Genomic DNA, 19,692 nt, shown 5'->3' with positions numbered 1-19,692 from the left:
CACTGTGTATTTGATCGAGCGTCGAATGATGTTTGCTGAAACCTAATTCATGAATGGAATCTGACGTTTATTTTAAATGACTGACAGTAGACGTTTTAAAAGAATTTATTCAAAAAACTTCTGCATTACTGGTAACAGAAATATTGGCCTGTAAGAGGACTGTTCTCTAAATAAACTGAGCAAATAGAGAAAGGAAATTTTTGGCAGATTACGAAGGACTTCAGCCTTGATTAATCAAATCCAGGGAACTATTAAAACTTCCTTTTTTCCAACTGGAATAATATATTCATCGTCCTTAGCGATTACTACCAATTAATATACTATATACTACTTTATCAGTGCCTTCATTAAGGTTAAAGGTTTTCCCCAAATTCTTAGCAGATTGAAATGCACAACACAGCTAAGGTATTAGCAGTAGTACTCGTAATATGATATGAATGATTGATAATATGATTGAAGTAATACATATCTCATCTACGTTCTTCTTGCTGCTTTACAGAAACGTGAAGAAAATAGTTGAACTTTCCTCCTATAGAATAGAGTGTATGCCGGATACCTCTGCTTGCGTTTGTTCTTTGAAACTTAAAAACAATTAATTAATGAAAACACTTACTAGGTGGTTCAATAAGTTTTACGCTTCGATAAAAGAGGGCGTTGCTACGAGTTTAACTCTTTTTTATATGTTGGCACACTCTTCATATGGATGTATATGAAGTTTCATTTCCCTCTGTCAACTTTTGTTTACAAGCCATTTAGTATCGACGTGTTATAGTATTTTCTACAATGATAAAAATCAAGTATCGTGCAGTGATTGAATTTTTATTTTTTGAAAGTTTAAAAGCGAAGGAAATTTAAGAACAAATGTTGAAAGTGTATAAGGACTTTTCGCGATGAATTAGTACAGTAGAGAAATGGGTTGCTGAATTTAAACGTGGTCATACAAACCTTGAAGACGATCCACGTCAAGAAACAACACCAGGAATCGTAGAAAAAATACAGGGTATCATATTGGGAAGTCATCGAGTGACTGATAGAAATTTAGTAGAAGCTCTCGGCATACAACGATTTGTTTGCTGTTTTCATTTTCATTCATTCGATAGAACTCTTTCTGCTCTACAAAACGATCTTAATAGTATTCTTGAGTTATTTAATTTTTTATTAATTTTGCCATAAACAGCGCTTTTTTACCGAAAGGTCACGGAAGACGAAAAATGGTGCCAATACGTCAATATGAAGCGAAGAATGAAAGGGTGGCTCTAGGCGCCAAAGCCGAGAGTCAAGCAGGATCATCATCCAAAGATGATCAGGATATGAGTTTGGTGGAACTGGGAGGACATAGTGCACGGGGAAATGCTCGAAAAGAATGCCACGATCAACAAGGAGCTCCACATTGCCCAGCTACACCGCATGGATGAGGTTATTCGACTGAAAAGACCTTATTGACATGGTCAACGCCGATAATAAAGAGATCCTTAAAAACTCGCTCAACAACTTCTTTGACACCAGACCAGACGATTTTTAACAGGCATCTACAAATTGGCCGAGAGGTGGGAAGAGGTTGTAGCAGCGGCAAATATATAATTGATTAATTTATTGTTTTTTGTATTCCCCGACCTAGAATTAGGTTTTAGAAAGCTTTGTGAACAATGGGTGCCGCATTCGCAATAAAACAAAAACACATTCGAAAACAACTTTCTCAGCAACATTTAGAGCGTTTTCGAAGGATAAAGTTGATTTTGTGCGTCGGTTCATCCCCATCGATGAGATCCTAAATCAAAACAAGAGGCTAAAGAGTGTTGTGAACCTGGTTCTTCGGCTCCGAAACGAGTTCGTGTACAGTTAAATCATCAGTTTTTTGGGATGCGAAAGAAGTTTTGAGTGTGGATTACTTGCAAACTGGTAAAATAATAAACTCTGAATATTATTATAGCCTTTTGGACCATCTGGAAGAAAAAATTTGTGAAAAACCCCTAGTTTGCAAAAAAAAAAAATATTTTTTATCAGGTCAATGGCAAAAATTCAGGAATTAAAATTCGAATTTTGGAGCAATTGTTGGTTTCTTATAGACAAAACTTATTGAACAACCTAGTAGCATGCAGTATTACAAAAAAATACATATGGTATATTTCCGAGATAAAAAAATTGATTTTTGTAGCACGGTGTCATAATAGATGTGTTTCTAAATTTCAGTTTTTTTACTGTATGTGCCAGCAATCATATAATTATATAATACTATCAAATTCACAATTGTGGAAAAGCGGTCAGAGATAATATATTAAGTGTGAATGATTTTCTAAAAACTATGAAAAAGTTCTAAACGACCGCACTGCGGTTTATTACCACCCAAGTGGGCAACTAACCAACGACGTCGGCGGTTTTAGGGCGGTACCGGTTCTTCAAGTGATAAAATAATGTACTTTAGTAATTTTAATTTATTGTCACGATTAGCATCAAATACAATTCTCATTTTATAGCTAAGGCAGTGCCAGAGATATTCACTTTCAGTATAAAAGTTAATCTAACGCCAACTGAAGTTAAGTATATTTACATTTAGTCGAGTTGCAGGTTGTGTGCCAAAACTCATAGTTGCTTTTTTTCGTAAGGATGCGTTCGCTGATGCCTACATACGTGTTACAAGTATCTTACGCTTTAGTGCTGATACATTTAGTTGCGGCGAAGCTGCGTAAGTTCGTGATTATCGATTGAAAAAACATGGATAAAAATATATAAATGCGTATAAATAATGTGAACGGAAATATAATGGCTTTGAAAGAACTTCGTAAAAATGATTCAGGGCCTGTTTTCGTTGCCCAAATAAAAAAGTAGTCTTTCATCCTGTAGCGATATTCAAAATTATTATATTTTTTAAAGAAAAATATCCACCGTAAAAAATACGAGGCGTGAAAATTAAATTTGGTGGTCTTGTTAATAAAACACGAGAAAATGATACGAACAAAATTCTATTACTGACCTTCACCATAGGCCCGCTTTAACACCCAACAGAGATTCCAGCGTTGCTTCTACGATTGACTGCACGCATCACAATCCTGCGAGGATTCATTGGCCTCCAGTGTGTTACCCTGATGAGTTCTCTTGAGGTGCAAATGCATTTTGGGAGTAATAATAATCGCAGGAGGCGATATTAGCGTTTGGTGTACTTATATGTAGACTGGATGCGGAAGTGGAAATGCCTTTGGCGGCAAACTGTTGAACAAAGAACAAGGATTGTGCCGGTGTATTATTGTGCTAGAAAATCCAACCTTTCTCGTTGAGTCCGGATTGTACAAGGAAAAATGGTGCCAACAGCCGCTCCAAGACCCCAACAGAGAAGTTCTCAGTATCTGTCTGTTATACTCAAATATTCTGATCTCCTCTTCAGTGACTACCCGACTCATCGAATTTCTGTTGTTGTTCTGAATGCGTTGAATCACTAGTTTCCACAACGCCACTAAAAATTTACGTTTCGAAAGTAGACATGAAACCAAACCTTACATATATCGACTTTGAACTTTAATGCAACTGGATGAGATACCCTTTTTCAAGGCAAATGTCGCAATGTTGTCAGTTCCCGAGTTGTAACTAAATTTCCAAAACTTATGCGCGATACGTGATAACGCTCCATAAAACAGAAAAATGGGGATAACGCGTGGACTTTTGCCACGTAAGACTGATATATGGTTGTCGTTGTAGTTGTTATTGTTGTGGAAGAAATTCAGCAAGCCTTCCTGGAACGATGTACCTGTTAATTTTTCTCGTCTACAAAAGCCTTTTTTAATCCCAGTTACAAACTTTTCATCAAAATTTCAAATTTTTAATCAGAGTTTCTAAGCAAATTTGTATATGCATTTTTACAGCCCATTCAATTTTAGTACAATAAAGTGCAAGTTTAAAGTAACTTAAAGTTTTCCTTAGTTTTTGATAGTTTTTTCCCCTGACATTGTTGCGCACTTTTCCTAAATAAGAAAAAATTCGTGCATTCGTTGTATGGAGAAAATGCACAATACTACTTAGTCTTGCCATAAATTCTATGACAAATTTTAGAATGCATACGGCGAGAACAAATTCGTAGACAAATTACGCATTTTTACTAATAAATTATATGTACTCAGTTTCATGGCAAATTTCTCAAAAGCGCATTGCAGTAATTGCAGTACAAGTGTGTTAAAAAAGCAAGTGAGATTTACGAATTGCTGAAAAAACTTAATATTTCGAGGATGTTTGTTTACCCCACGATTAATCGCATTTCCCAAACGGTAAACAAACAAAAAAAACAGTCCTCGCTTGGTTCGAACCAGTACGGCCATAAAAACCATTCGAGAAAGAATTCGCCGAAATCCGCTTAGAAAGCAGAAAATCATGTCCAGGGAAATGAATGCATCGACTAGATCCATGTCAAGACTAATTAGAGATGGTATCCACATGAAAGCCTTCCGTCGCTCAACTGGTCATCTTTTGACAACGCGCTTGAAGGAAATTAGACTCGACAGATACAAGCGGCTTCTTCGGTGGCACGCGGTCAATGGCCATGAAACTATTACTTTCACAGAAGAAAAAATGTTTAATACGCAAGATGACAAAATCTATACTAAAACTTCTAAAGACGCCAAATTGTTATTCTTAGGGTTCAGTGTGGCCACCATCCCACCCTCGTAATGGTTTGTTGTGGAGTATCTTGTAAAGGCGTTTCGTTTCTTCATTTATGCGAAAAAGTGGTTACGACCGGGGCAAGAGTGTACCAGGGGGATAACTTAGAAGGCGTGATGAGCCAGTTGAGCAGTACTCTCTTCAACAGATAGCGTTGGATCTTCCAACAAGATTCCGCTCCAGCTCATAAGGCAAAAACCACCCAGCAGTGGATAAAAAACAATATTCCTAGATTCATATCCGCAGAAGACTGGCCGTCTGGAAATCCAGATGTGAATCCATTACACTACGGTTTGTGGTCAGAATTGGAGAACAATGCCTGTCGAAGACCTCATAGAAATAAAACTAATTTCATTAAAAAAATATTATAAAATCATATCTTTAACGGAATTAACTTGAAACAGAACTTATGGCAGGACTAAGTACAATTAGAATGGTTTTCAAAACACTTGACGATAAAATTTGAATCTTTACTTTTGATTATAAATTTGATCAATCTGCATATGTGGACGAACTGTAGGTGATATTTATTTTTACATATTTCTTTCATATTTCTAAAACCACGTGAAGTTTACAAAATTTAAAAAATGCGTGCTTCAAATTTGCATATTCTCCGAGTATTTGAAAAGTGGTAGAATTAAAGATGATACTTAAGTTTGCTAAATCTCCAAATGAAACTTCCTTGTTTCAGCCCATTTTCAGTGTTTTAAAGATGTGATTTTGTTTTTATATATATTATTTATTTATTATGACATATATTTATAAATAACTGTATTACTGTAGGAAGGCAACTAGCAGCTGCGGCTATCGGTCTACTCTATAGATATAAAGACTTGCTGACCCATTCAACTGCTATTTTGACATCGTACTTCTTCAACACACCTCCTCTCACTTGATTAAGACCAAATATTTTCCTTTTGTTTTTGTGTAAAACTATATTTGCTAGACCATTCTTCTTTACTTGATTAAAGAGGTTTTGGTTGTAAACTGCTATTTGTTTCATTTAGTGATGCGATTTGCAATAGAGTTATAAAGTGATTTAATGTAGTTTAAAGAAATTGAGGGCCGCTGCTTTAATCGCATGAGTTAATGAAATTTTATCTTCGAATTATTTTTCATTATCATACACTTTTTTTTCATTCTCATAAGAAAAAGGTAAAATATGAACTGATATTTTGCTGATGCATGGTCGGATAACTGGCATTTCGTAAGAGGTATCCGTATTAAAAATAGCACTTACTAATACTGAGCAAAGATAGAACACAAACTGATTGAGCTAAAAAGAAAACTGCTAGTATTCTTATACACAACTAGACTTTACAAATTTAAACACAACTCTTGACTGTTGGGTCCTCCTGCCTGGTCTCTGAACGGCACTAAGCGTTTTTCTACCAGATTGAAATCTCTTGTGCCAATAGTTGGTAAAAAATCATCACTACATACTTTTTGAAACACCAGCCTAATGAAGTTTTAGTATTTGCACTTATTGGTCAATTGTATAATTACCATGATGATTTAGCATAATGGCTAAATAAAACATATTTGATAGCCCCCACGGCCTATAAGCGTCGACGCAGCTAATATATTTGATACAGTTTATGTATTCGTATGTAATATAAGATTGTTAAAAAAATGGAAATTATAAAGCCCTATCATGCAATTCATCGTAGACTGTTTTTCGTAGAAACTAAGAAATTGTAATCATACAATTCGAATAGCTCCGAACGTACATTCGAAATTCGGAGAGTAGCATTCACCAAATGCACTCGTAACGTCAAATCTTAGAGTTTCGTACACGACGTTACACTAACGAGCAAAAATTAGAAAAGTAACAAAAAGAGGATTTAAAAGGAAACAAATAAAAAAAGCTGTAAAATGTAAGTCCTACATGTCCTACATAGTCCTACATATTATATATGTACTTTTATGTGACTTCCACAGCTGTAAAGTTGTAACAGCACGGCAGCAGTATGCCACTTTGTTGAAGCTAATAAAGGAGAAATAAATCATAACATTGATACTGTAGTAGCCCTTCCGGTTGTAGTAGAGGAATTTTTCTTTAGTTGGGGAAATAATTTGTATGTGCGTCACTCACAAAACAATGCCTTGTATTCACGTTTTTCATTTGCACTCATGTCGAGATTTACCGATCGTGTTTGTAGTGACGCCAATACGTCTTTTAGTGCATAGCTAAATGTCGATTGCCCCATTGCCACGTCGAAATCTTTGCCAACTCTAAGCTGATAGCCTCCCTTCGCAAGAAACCTTAAAGCAGAGGATAGTGTGAGAACTGGAGTTATGGACGACGATCTCGCTGAGCTTGGGATGTCTTCAATAACACTCAAAACGTATGTAAATGCAGCTTTATTTAACAAAAAGACAAGCACTTAGATTGGTTCGTCCATATCGAAAGGGTTGATTGCATCTCTCAATAATTTTCGCTCAATTCTGAGCCTAAGTTTGCTTCTTTCACTTTCCTTCTCCATTAACACAACCGCACATGTCGTCGAATACATTTTAATTTGAAAATTCAGCTAACTTGACAAAAAACTTAAGGATTATTTGCTAAATTGTCTTGTTTATATTCAAGTGAGCTGTTGTCGAAATATCAAAATTTGACAATTGAGTTTGGCAGCACTTTTTTCGTGTTCGTAGTAGGCGGTGTAGGTACTCCTGCGGAAGGCTAATTGGGAAAAAATGGAGTTTGAAGCAAAGAATGATACACTGGTTGTACACAGCAGTAATTAGACCAATTCTCTACTATGGCCCTTGAAAGGGCATGAACATTAAAAGAGTTGACAAGGTCCAAGACTCGCATCTGTTCTTATAACCGGTACAATGTCAACCACACCATCAAAAAACTGTATGTGATATTAAACTTCCTTCCGGTAGAGCTGCAGGCAAGATACATTGCGCACAGTGCGGCACGTTGGAGCTCCCCTAAGAGGTGGACTATACAGTCCCTTCTATACTTGCCACTACAACGTTCACGACCCTGCTACCCTCGAGGGAATGGGAACAAGGTAAGACAGAACGAGTCCATCCATGTATACACAAATGCCTCCAAGCTTGATGGCAGGATGGACGGAGGTGTATACTCCGAACATCTGGGGATCTCCTTCAGTTTTCGGCTTCCCGACTACTGTAGTACTTTTCAGACTGAACTAATGGCAATAATGAAAGCCGTGACACTGGTACAGTGTGATGCGATACCTGGAGATGATATCATAATTTTTTTTTTTTTTGTGCGAGGGGAAGATAAAAATGTCAGAAACATTCGATTGATGCCGTCGCGCCCATGATATGTGGGGCACGCTCCCACTAAAAGAGACCTCCCCTCTCCGGCATTACATCGAAGGTGGAGCCGTGATTGTGGATAACAAACACAAAAGAAACCTACGTCCAGGCTCTCTACTTATGACGTATGGAGGTTATACGTCGGTGATAGTCTCCATTACTCCATTAAGAAGTAAATGGAACTTCGAAAATGTGCGGTAATGTCATGTGCATTACCGTCTTGTTTGCGAATGATATGGTCGTGAGTCATTAACTCAAGCGTCCGTAATTGTTCTCGGTATGTCTGAGTCGACCTTCTCTGGAACACTGTTTCATGTTAGCTTTAGCACTTGTCGGGAAGTTCGGTGTTATCAGACGCGGCGGAGAGCGTTAATATTATTTTGCTCTAGCTGCCGGTACTGAACCCCCTCTATTGTTCGCCGTACTTCGTCCTGCTTGTGTAGCGTACGCAATACTTGCTTGGAAAACTTGCATCTAGCATCCCAGCAATGTTTTGAAATGCACATACTGCCAGTTAAATTAGTCTCACTTGGCTGTCTTCCAAGGATAGTGGATATCTCCTCACGTTCTCTTTCGAATTTTGGACAGTAGAAGAGTACGTGTCGTGCGTCTTCAATCTTCAACATTCTCTGGGCAGGCAGGGCAGAGTGGTGAAGCGGAGAGACCAAACCTATGCAGATAATATTAGATAATATTTAAAGCACCCATTCCCGCTCAGCATCTGGGAGAGGAAGTAATCCACTTCTCCGTGTCTTCGCCGTAACCACGTGTTATGGTTAGGGATAAGTTCGTGCGTCCAGCGACCTTTAGGAGAATGATCCCATCTTCGCTGCCATTCGTCAAGTGGCGTCATTTGCTGTGCCAACTTTTGGTCCCTCGTAGGTTTTGCACCTTGCCTTGGATAGAGACGGTTTAGTTCACGTGCTCGGATATCCAGTGGAATTTTTCCCGCAATCTCGAAATTGCAGCATCAGATACTGTCCGGTATGCACAGGCTACTCGCAAAGCACTCACTCTATAAACCTGCCTGGCCCCTCGTAGGTGTATTTCTCGGGCTTGGGACCAAATGGGGGCGGCATATAACAGGATGGAGTCTGTCACAGTAGATAGAAGTCTCCTTCTTGCACTTTGGGCTCCCCCAATGTTCGGCAGCAACCGTGTTAGAGCATTTGCAACTACGGCGCCTTTCGTACAGACTTTCACCGCGTGCTCTCTGAAGGTTATGCGCGAGTCAATCATAACCCCTAATTACTGTATAGTCGGTTTGGACTGGATGTTGCAAGTGAGTTCCACATTAATGACCTGGTTCCCCGTTACAACCAGCGCAATATCGTCTGCGTATCCTACCAGTGTCGCATTCATGGGCAGCTCCATTTTGAGGATGCCATCGTACATTGCTTTCCACAAAGTGTCAGTGTCACTGTGTATTTCTGAGGTCCGTCGTCTGTGTCGTATTCAAGAATCCTGCCGTCGAAATAGCTTCGGATAATCCTAATCAGGTACGAAGGCACTCCAAGACCACTCAGTGTAGGTTAGGTTAGGTTATGGTGGTAATCGGTCTGCACGACCAACTCACTTAGGCCTTACAGGTCCGTTGTGATACCACTGTAGAAAATATCAGTGAGAGGCAATGATAGAAACAAGATCACGCGTGACGTCGCATTAGCTGAGTTGTGCAGTGTTGCCAAACATTTGCTCTTCGCAATAAATTTAGTAATTTTTTATATTCAATATATAAAGAGGCTGTTTCTAGTAGTTACTTCAATAAATGACGTAGAGAAAGGAGGAGTGATTAATTTATTGGCCGCCAAATATTTAGTTTTCGTATATCATTAATTATGCAATAAAGCAGTAAACTAAATTATTGTTATTATTTATTTTTCATTTATTCATATTTATTCATCATTCAAAAAATCATTATGAGTCTGTAATGTATACAAATCGACACTCTTTAAAAACTTGATGTGTCTTAACACTAGAACTACCAACAGTTGTTATATACCTATTTCTACCAAACCGGTCCTTATGATCGGTGCGATATTTAATGGACAAAATATAAAAATGTAAAGAAAAGTTTTAAATAAAATGAAATATATTTCATTTTAATATTACAATCACATCTTCTATTTACATAAAAAGTATTAATATTATTTGTTTTTTATTTAGGTTTAGTTATTATTTGGATCCGCACAATTGTACATATAGTGATTTTTTCAGTATACATTTACCACATACTTGCTTTTGTTGTAACCAACACAATATATTTATTTTCATTACAAATACCTATTTGGCAAATATTTTTTAGAAACTTAAATTATAAATTAGAACTTTCAGGGCTGTTATTCAAGTTTCATGTTCAGATGGATCTTATACTCGACGGAAAGTTCTTCTGCTAATTGAAACAAAAAAATGTGTTTGCCATATATTTTCACCGGTTTTTTCGTTATACACAACCCATGCATTTATTGCCGCTAAGTTGAGAATGTTAAAAAATACTTGAAGAGTCCATCTTGGAGATTCTGACTTCACACTGGCTTTCTGGCTATATCAACTGTCATATCCCCCCACTTTTAGTCTCATTATGTAATAGTCAATGTTGACTGAATTGTGTTTTGTACTCAGCAGAAGGACATAAAATACTTTTTAGACAATTATCGGTTTTATAAATTTCAGATGCAAATCGCGGTAAACCACTTTTTTTTTGCTTAGCCTCTTTCGTCAATTCTCTTTTATTTCCACAAATTATTTCAACTAAAGAAGCCCGTTTTTCTAATAATTTTGATGCCAGTGATCCACGGTTGGCGAATTCATCGACAATTTCGTTTCTTTGAACACCAGAGTGTCATGGAACCCATATAAGTACAAGCCAGAAACCATATTTATGGAATCTACACATTGCTGTCTTAAGATCCAAGGGAGGCAAATCAAGCATAGCATTTAGGTCATCACCAGAGGTTGTACTCATGGCACTCGCCACCATACCACAGAGGCGTAAGCGATGATTGGTCTGATAAGTGCTGGGTAAGTCCATAGGACCACAACCGGTTTCAGACCCCAGGTTTTACCAAAAGTTCTGCGGCATTGCTGAAAATCCTTAATGCGCGATTCACCTTTAGTGAAACGTGTGCCTTCCAAGTCAGTTTCTTATCCAAGATTTCTCCTAGATATTTAACTTCATCGGAAAGACCAAGTGCCACACCTTTCAGTGTCGGAAGACTAAGTCCATCCAGTTTCCGTTTTCTTGTAAACAACGCTATGGTGGTTTTGTTCGTATTCACGGAAAGACCTTGTCCCATGCACCAGTCATCCATTTTGTCCAGAACTCTTTGCTCTTTCGTGCAAAGCCTCCTTAGGGATTTATCTGATGTTAGCGCACAGACATCGTCCGCATATGCTTGGACATGAAAACTGAGTTCATGCATCTTCGCTAGTAGAGAGTCTACGATCAAGCACCACAACAGTGGAGAAAGAACACCCCCTTGGAGACATCCTTGCTTGGCCCTGACGGTTATTAATTCGGCACTGTTCTCACCAGCGGTTAGCAGCCCCTCAGAGAGGATTAAATATCTCTTTACAATGGTTTGATTAACTCCATGTCGTTGGGCAGAAAAACATCTTGAGCCAAAAGTGGCATTATCAAAAGCTCCCTCAATATCCATGAACACGCTTATTATGTACTCATCAGCTTCCAGGCCGGCTTCAATCTTGCTAACAAGATCATGTAAGGCTGATTCACATGATTTTCCACTCTGATAAGCGTGTTGATTTCTACTAAGTGGGCTTCTCGGCAATACCCCCACTTCACTATTCACTACTCGTTCCAGACTTCTCAACACGAACGATGTCAAACAGATTGGTCTCAAACTTTTTGCTAGGGAATAGTCGTCTTTTCCTGGTTTCGGAATAAGTACTACTTTTACGCGTCGCCATTGGGATGGTATTTGACCAAATCCAGGACAGACTGTGAAGATCCTTTTAAGGGCCTCAATCAGCCTGTCTCCTCCTTTCTTAAGCATTGCTGGATATATTCCGTCAGATCCAGGGGACTAAAAGTTTTCAAAGGAAGATAAGGAAAAGCTTATCGATTCATTTGTCACTATCCAACTAGCAATATACCAGCTGCACCTAGAGGTTCCACCGTCGCTACTGTTAATATTCATGCCACTCTCTACTTCAGAGAGTGTTCTACTACCCGAAAAATGGGTTTCAAGTAAAAATGGGTTTGTAAATGCCTCAGGTTTTCGAATGGAATCCAGCCTTGCTGAGCGGTCTAAATGAAGAACCTTACAAAATCTCGCTGTTTCATTCATTTCTTCGACGTTACTGCAAAAATTTCTATAGGATTCAAGTTTGGCTTTCTGTACTTTTTTCTTATAGTCTCTCTGTGTAAGTCAATGATCGGCCAAGCCATCTTCTGTTTGGGTTTTTAAGGCCTTATTAAGAAGTTTTCTGGGCGGCACACGAAACTTCGAGAGTTCAGCGTTCCACCAAGGAACCGCTTTCCCCTGTCTACTTTGCCTGAGTGGGCACAGTTCCTCAAAGCAATTGATTGAAGTACCTTCTAATTTCTCAGTAGCATCTTCAATCATTTCTATTGATTTGGATTTTTTCGGGTTTGGTAATCGCTTTATTACAAGCTCACCATACCTCCCAGACCACATTTCGAGAATTCCTACCGGAAGGTATTGATATTGTATCAATTCCCAATCGGAATTCGTTAAGACGATGATCAGAAAGAGAGTCCTCTTCCAAAACTCGTCATATAGTGATAATAATAATATTATCTTTAATAATATTAAATATTTTTAATATATCAAATAATATATAAAACACCAAATGAAGTCTATGGAGACAATCTGGCTAACAATTGATACAACCGGTAACTTTGACCGATCGTTTGTTTTAGTATTAATTGCAAGCATAGCAAGACGATAGGCGTGAATTAATTTTTTTAAATAAATATTATATTTATGAACGATGCCGAGCTCGTAAACAAGTAATTTATTTCTTGAAAAATTAATAGAGCAGTTGATAACTAATTACTAGGGTAATCCATTTTTTTAGTTTTTTTATATAGAAAAAATTAATCATTTATTCTTAATTTGAATGAAAATGAAGTTTGAACTTCTACAGTTTTAATCTGTTACTTTCCTAAGTTTTTGTAAATAATGTTTAGTGTTTTTAGTAATAAACATTTTATTTGCCTATAGTCTGTAAGAAGCAAGTACTTTCGTGGATTATATTTATATGAATAAACTGAATAAATAATCGGCATACAATTCACATCCATAAAGTAAAGTGGTATTAAGAACGTTTTTGCGAAAATCAGTCGAACTTTCACTGGGGTAAAGTGCAGAAGCATAATAATCGTAGCATATTAAAGACTTTGTCTATTGCACCAAAGATATGGTTATTCCAAGTCGGAGTTCTGTTAAAAATTATTTCTAGGTTATTTGCAGTGCCCACAAGTCTACTTCATTGATGTCTAAGGTTATTAAACATTTATGGAAGGACACAAAATTGGTTAATTTGCAGAATAATAATAAGAATCAGGAGATCAGGTTAGGGCTTAAAGGAAGATCACAAAAAAAGAAATAAAACATACATATTATTCTCACTATTTAACTTAAGGCAACTGCTTAGAGCTTTCCGATGATCGATATCTGAGCCCCTGTCTCAAATCACAATATTACCAAACGTTTCTGTGAATTTTTACAAATATGTAATTTCCTCCTTTGTTTGTTTGTTTCGTATTGTTATGGTGCCTGACGTCTCACTTGTCGCCACGTTCTGTGTTCAAAACCCACCAAACCAACCAGACAAAGTTCGATGAAAAGCCGAAGTTGACTGATGGGGGATATCTTCTTCATTTTCAAACTATTTTCATTTAGCGCTTTACAAACACATGATTGGTCAAATAGGCTATACTATATATGCAACTGAAAAGGCCCCGTAGAAACGGATCACCCTACTACATACTCGTTGAAAAATGTGTAAACCAATTAAATTATTAGTAATAATTATCAATTATTGTATTATAATTATATACCACCTATCAAAACAGAGTATCTAATTATTTGATTGACACACATTGCATGAATATGAATATATAAATATATTTATAGGTATAAGTGTATGCTATGAATGGAAAATCTGTATCATTTCTTGGTCAAGCTATGTAATAATTTGTAACACGCTTTATTAATTTTCTCATTACTCGCTTTACTTACATAAAACATTTTTATTCCCTTCTTTAAAATTCAGACAATTCCATTCCATTGCTTAGGTTAGGTTGAATTATCTTCTTATGGCAATAATAGGTACCATTGTTCAGATTTCTGCTGAGTCATTTGGCCCTTAAATAAATAAAAATCGTCTAAACCAGATTTCACACAGTTCTGGCAATTACTTATAAAGAACATGAGATGATATGAAGTTACGCCCTATAAGAATTCCGATGGCAGCCGATATCCACGGCTTAGCTCAGTTTAAACAGTTAAATAAAACGGTATTACAAACAAAGTCTAACTAGCCCTCGTTGGTGGCTAATCAGAAAATATCGATTATTTTATGAGCTACGTGACATGATGCCAAATATCAAATACCAGTTAAGCTGTCAAAAAGCCGTAGCGCTCAACGTTCGACGAAGTGGGTGTCAAAGTTGAAAGAAGGCAGAAGGCTGCTTTTATTTGGATCACGTAATTCTGCGTTGATCGTAAGTACTAATTTGTAGTATCGTGCAAGAAATGTTTGCCTTTAACTTTCATTAGATAAATTCCCCAGCTGGCAGCTTTCAAGCGGCATACGTCATGCCAATACGTTTTTTCCGAATGAATCTGCTTGGTTGTGCATTGCATGGCAGGTTCACCTGCCACGTTATAACTATGGTCTGAGACTCAGGCGCGGTAAAATTTGCTTGATCCTACATTGTCTTATCTAACATTTCTAAGTTTATCTGCTAAGTAGTTTCTCTGTATATCCCAATGATCGGAAATCAACTAAACCTACTTATCGTACCGAAGTGAGGTGAAATTTTTTCTGTTTAACCAACCTTTGTAGAATTTGGCAATGGTTAGGTTAGGTTGAAGCGGTTGTCCACTGTGGGACTCACTCAGGCTCATATCCCAATGTGATGTCGCGTGGGGAACTTATCCTTATGAAATCAGTGTTCTAAGACTGTGCTTATTTTGGTGTACTAGAGATTATGTGCATTTAGTATTGAAAGCGTTAAAATTGTTTTCAGGGACCAAGATCAGTGCAAATTGATCTATGTCGCTTAGAAGGAAGGTAATCAATTTTAGTATGTACGAATGCCTCTCAGACGAAAGGAAGCAAAAGCAAGCAACTGTTGGCCTGCCAAGTCTAGATGTGGAGGCTTAAAATAAGGTTTTGAACTTTGAGTTGGTGTGGCTCTAAGTGCCCCATTTAGTTAAATCATACTTGATATTTGCGTAGCCATAGGAAAAGGAGCTTGTCTGAGGCATGTAATAAAAGCGGCAGAATTGAACATTTTTCTGATGTTCGGCACTTATTTTACTTGAATATTTGAATATTGATGAGAATTTAATATTGAAAATGAATGGCAAAGCAAATAATGAAGTAAAATTCCTGCAAATAAAATTTATGTGATGCTGATTCAAAAGAATTTGCACATCACTATGGCCGAATTTTTTACAATTAGAATGCTATACTTTTGCCAAAGTTGCCAGAATTTCACATAAAACGTAATACTGTAAAAAATGGTGCAACCCACCGTTTATGATTGTAATTCGAACAAGCCCTATTTTAAGGTTCCTGTAGGTTACATTACAAAGATATTTCTACACCTACCTCCTACTGAACCCATGATATGAAAATGAAAAAATGAGCCAAATTATGATAGGCCCTATTATAAATTCTCACCAAGGTATTCCAGTGCAAGATCATCTGTCTTATTTATCGGAGTTTGCCTGTAGGCTTTGGCCTACTGACCATACGAATCAGTGCATTTTTTGGGGTATATCGGCAATTTATGATCGCCAAAACAAAGTGATTTATGCGAAACCATCATTAGTTTGATTACAGGTTTGTTGGCCACTATGGACGTCAACAGTCCGTTTTATGTTACCGGAACGACCCGGACATACTATAGTATATGCGGCCAAGGACTGTCACTCCAGCAGCACTCCCCGTACATGTATGGGGAATGTTTTCCTGTTACAACAAAAACAACAACAAATTCAAATATTAAGTGATGGAAAAAGTAAGTAGCGGCCGCCGTGGCCGAATGGGTTGGTGCGTGACTACCATTCGGAATTCAGAGAGTGAACGAGTGGAAAGGATCGTACGAGCCGCAGAACTTAATCGCTCAGGCACAATATTTTAGAAGAGCGTACAACTGTTGGCGAATACCGACGATATTGACATTATCGGCTTTAACAACCGCACTGTTAGTTCTGCCTTCTCCAAACTGCATAAAGAGGCAAAGCGAATGAGTCTCGTGGTGAACGAGGACAAAACGAAGTACCTCCTGTCTTCAAACAAACAGTCGGTGCACTCGCATATCAGTACCCACTTCACTATTGACAGTTATGATTGCGAGGTTGTAAAAGATTTCGTATATTTAGGAACCAGTATTAACACCTAAAACAATGTCAACGTAGAATCTCTCTTGCCAACAAGTGCTACTTTGGACTAAGTAGGCAAATGAGTAGTAAAGTCCTCTCTCCACGAACAAAACTGACACTACACAGGGCTCTCATCATGCCCGTCCTAACGTATGTCGCAGAAGCGTAGACGATGACAACATCCGATGAAGCGACGCTTAGAGTGTTTGAGAGAAAGATTCTGCGGAAGATTTTTTGGACCTTTGCACGTTGGCAACGGCGAATATCGCAGACCATGGAACGATGAGCTGTATGAGCTTTACGACGACGTAGACATAGCGCAGCGAATAAAGATCCAGCGGCTGGGTCATGTTGTCCGAATGGATACAAGCGCTCCGGCTCTGAAAGTATTCGATGCGGTACCAGCTGGCGGTAGCAGAGGAAGAAGAAGGCCTTCTCTACGTTGGAAAGATCAGGTGGAGAAGGACTTGGGTTCACCTGGTGTGTCCAACTGGCGCTGGTTTAAACTCGGCCAAAATCGCGTAAGCGCCTATCGTACCAATTAAGAAGAAGAAGATCTCCAATGAAATATTTTTGGAAGTAAAGAGGCAAACGAGGGCATGAAAAAATAATATGAGACTGTACCTGGAGAAGCTGGGTATCTCGGGAATGCGCATTTTCAGAAATTGAACAGGAAATACTCTTATGCCGGTTGACTAATTTGAATACATTGCAGAATGGCCTTTTTGGCCAAGGTGCGATAAACGGAAAACACAGAAGTTAGACTATCAAAATTAATTTTCACTGGTATACCATATGGCCGATAGATACGAAGGATTATTTAAGCAATCAAACCACCATCTTGAGATCAGAGTTATATTACTTTATTTTGTATTACCTATAACTGTCGGCTAAGCCGTCTACACAAGCCGAGAGCTGAAGTCGATCTACACATCGCAGAACTCAGTGATATATGTTTGCGCACTTTAAAGACTAATTAACTCATATTTTAACACACCTCCTTAAATTTAGCTTTTTGTTTTAATATTTACATTTGAGCATCATTTTACAATCTGTCAAAATTTTTAATTTGTATTCGTCCTAACGATTTTATAAACATATCAGCCGGATTTTCTATTAAATCCATTCTAATCCAAATACCTCGATTTCACCGTTTAAATAATTTGCATTTAATTCCAATTCTAAACTCTTTAAGTACCTAGTGCCTTGATTAACTTTAGCTCACTTACCCATACAGACAGAGCTCCATATTCAGCCTCTGTTGAAGATTTCGTTACAATATAAATATAAATACATATTCTTTTTTTAATAATTTTCAGCCAGCGACATAAAGCGTTGCGTTGCCGGAGATGGAAAATGTATTATAGAAAATATAAATGTTATTTTTAATAAAAAAAATCAAGGAGACGAAAGTTTCGGCTTAACCAAGCTGGAACCTTTCACCATGGATAACTTCTCAATACGGCAGGATCCTGCGAGCCCTGTAGCGATTTATTTAACCTTGAATAACCCCGTGGTATATGGGAGTAAAAACGTAAGAGCAACGAAAGTGAAGTGAGTAGAAGTAAATTGAAGGAATACCTATATTAACTAAAAATATTTCGAACCCTTCAGAGGTTTTGGCAAAACACCAGAAGGTCGTCATGAAATACTTTTAGAGGCACCCTACATCTCGATGTTATCCGATTATGTGATTGATGGTAAAGTGCTGATTTTACCTATAAAAGGCGAGGGCAGGAGTAATTTTACATTGGGTAAGTTCCCTAAGAGGTATTTACATATGTAATGATTTACTATTTATTTATCTATTTAGTGGAGCCTAAAATGAAAATCGTCATAGATGCAACTTCACGCACCAAAGATGGTAAAATTTTTATGGACGTAAAAGATTTACGAGTGGAGTGCAAGCCCAAACGTGTAGCACTACACTTTGAGAATCTCTTTAATGGCGACAAAGCTCTGGGTGAAAACATAAATAGCTTCCTGAATGAGAACTGGAATGGAATTTTCATCGAAATGAAGGCACCGTTGTATGATGCGATCAGCAAACAAATAAAAGTGGGTACAGCGAAGGTTTTCAGCGCTACACCCTATGATGAAATCTTTGAGATATAAAAATATGCGTACTAAGTTATTGTTGTGCATACTCGTATACTTTATTTGTTTAGCCTTGAAAATGATGATGCTCAAGTGATTGATCTTGAAGTAGAACAATAAAGTTGTTACAAGCTAAGCAATATCACTGCGCTATAGACTAAATAAAAATAAAGTAATTTTCATGCAAATCAGTTTGTGCATTTATAACTATTATTACTGTAGCATTTAGCAGAATGAATATGCCTGTATGTGACTGTGTATATGTTTACTCAACTGGCAGTAGTCGGCAGTGAAATTCATCAATAACTTATTTTCTTAAAGCAAATCTCTTCACGCACACTTAATTCACACCAGACATGTATTTTTTTTATATAGGCACTTAAATAATCTATCGGATTTAATCTACTTACTTGTGCAGGCTAATAATGATGGCCTGTTTTTAGGATAATGATTTTAAATTTTTCTAATAGCAGTCGCTCCTCGGCAGGCAATGGCAAACCTCCGAGTATATTTCTGCCATGAAGAAGCTGCTCATAAAAAACGATCTGGCGTTGAGATGCAACATAAAACTGTGGGACCATTCATTTGTAGAACAACATCAATATAAATTGGAAGAGGAGTTAAGCCAAATACTCAAAAACAAAAATTTTAAGTCATTAATTAAAATATATGACCATTTTTACAGGAAATCTGCGTCATGTAATATAATAACGACTAGATCTTCGCTTATCATTATTTTTTCATATGGGGCATTCCAGAATTGCGTTATTTTTTAGAGTAAAATTTTTAGTGAAAAGTTCATGTACAGTGACCATTCAAAACTTTGTTAATGGTTCTCAACTCAGTCAAAAAACAAAAAAATGGAAATATAATTGAAAAAAATAATAATGAAGACTATGGACGAAAGCTGCACACTTTATTTTATTAGATACTGTCTAGAAAAAATGGAAAATATTAGTTTTTGTACTCACGGGACACTGTCTCATCTCACATCACGCAGCCAAAATGGGATTGGTCCAGAGCGATGAGTGTAACACATGAAATGAAG

General features: G+C 37.4%; 1 protein-coding gene across 1 annotated transcript; it reads left to right on the top strand.

Annotated features, from left to right (window-relative positions):
* The first annotated feature begins 2,533 nt into the window (after positions 1-2,533).
* LOC128871773 (protein takeout) lies at positions 2,534-18,835 on the top strand. Its single transcript, XM_054113826.1, has 4 exons — positions 2,534-2,683; positions 17,867-18,101; positions 18,162-18,301; positions 18,361-18,835. The coding sequence occupies exons 1-4, from the start codon at positions 2,605-2,607 to the stop codon at positions 18,660-18,662; spliced, it is 756 nt and encodes a 251-aa protein (XP_053969801.1). The 5' UTR covers positions 2,534-2,604; the 3' UTR covers positions 18,663-18,835.
* Positions 18,836-19,692: the final 857 nt, after the last annotated feature.

This window comes from Anastrepha ludens, chromosome 2 (genome assembly GCF_028408465.1).
Source record: "Anastrepha ludens isolate Willacy chromosome 2, idAnaLude1.1, whole genome shotgun sequence".
In the NCBI taxonomy this organism is placed as follows: Eukaryota; Metazoa; Arthropoda; class Insecta; order Diptera; family Tephritidae; genus Anastrepha; species Anastrepha ludens.
Note: the sequence above shows the minus strand (reverse complement) of the source record. Positions and strands in the feature narration are given on the sequence as shown.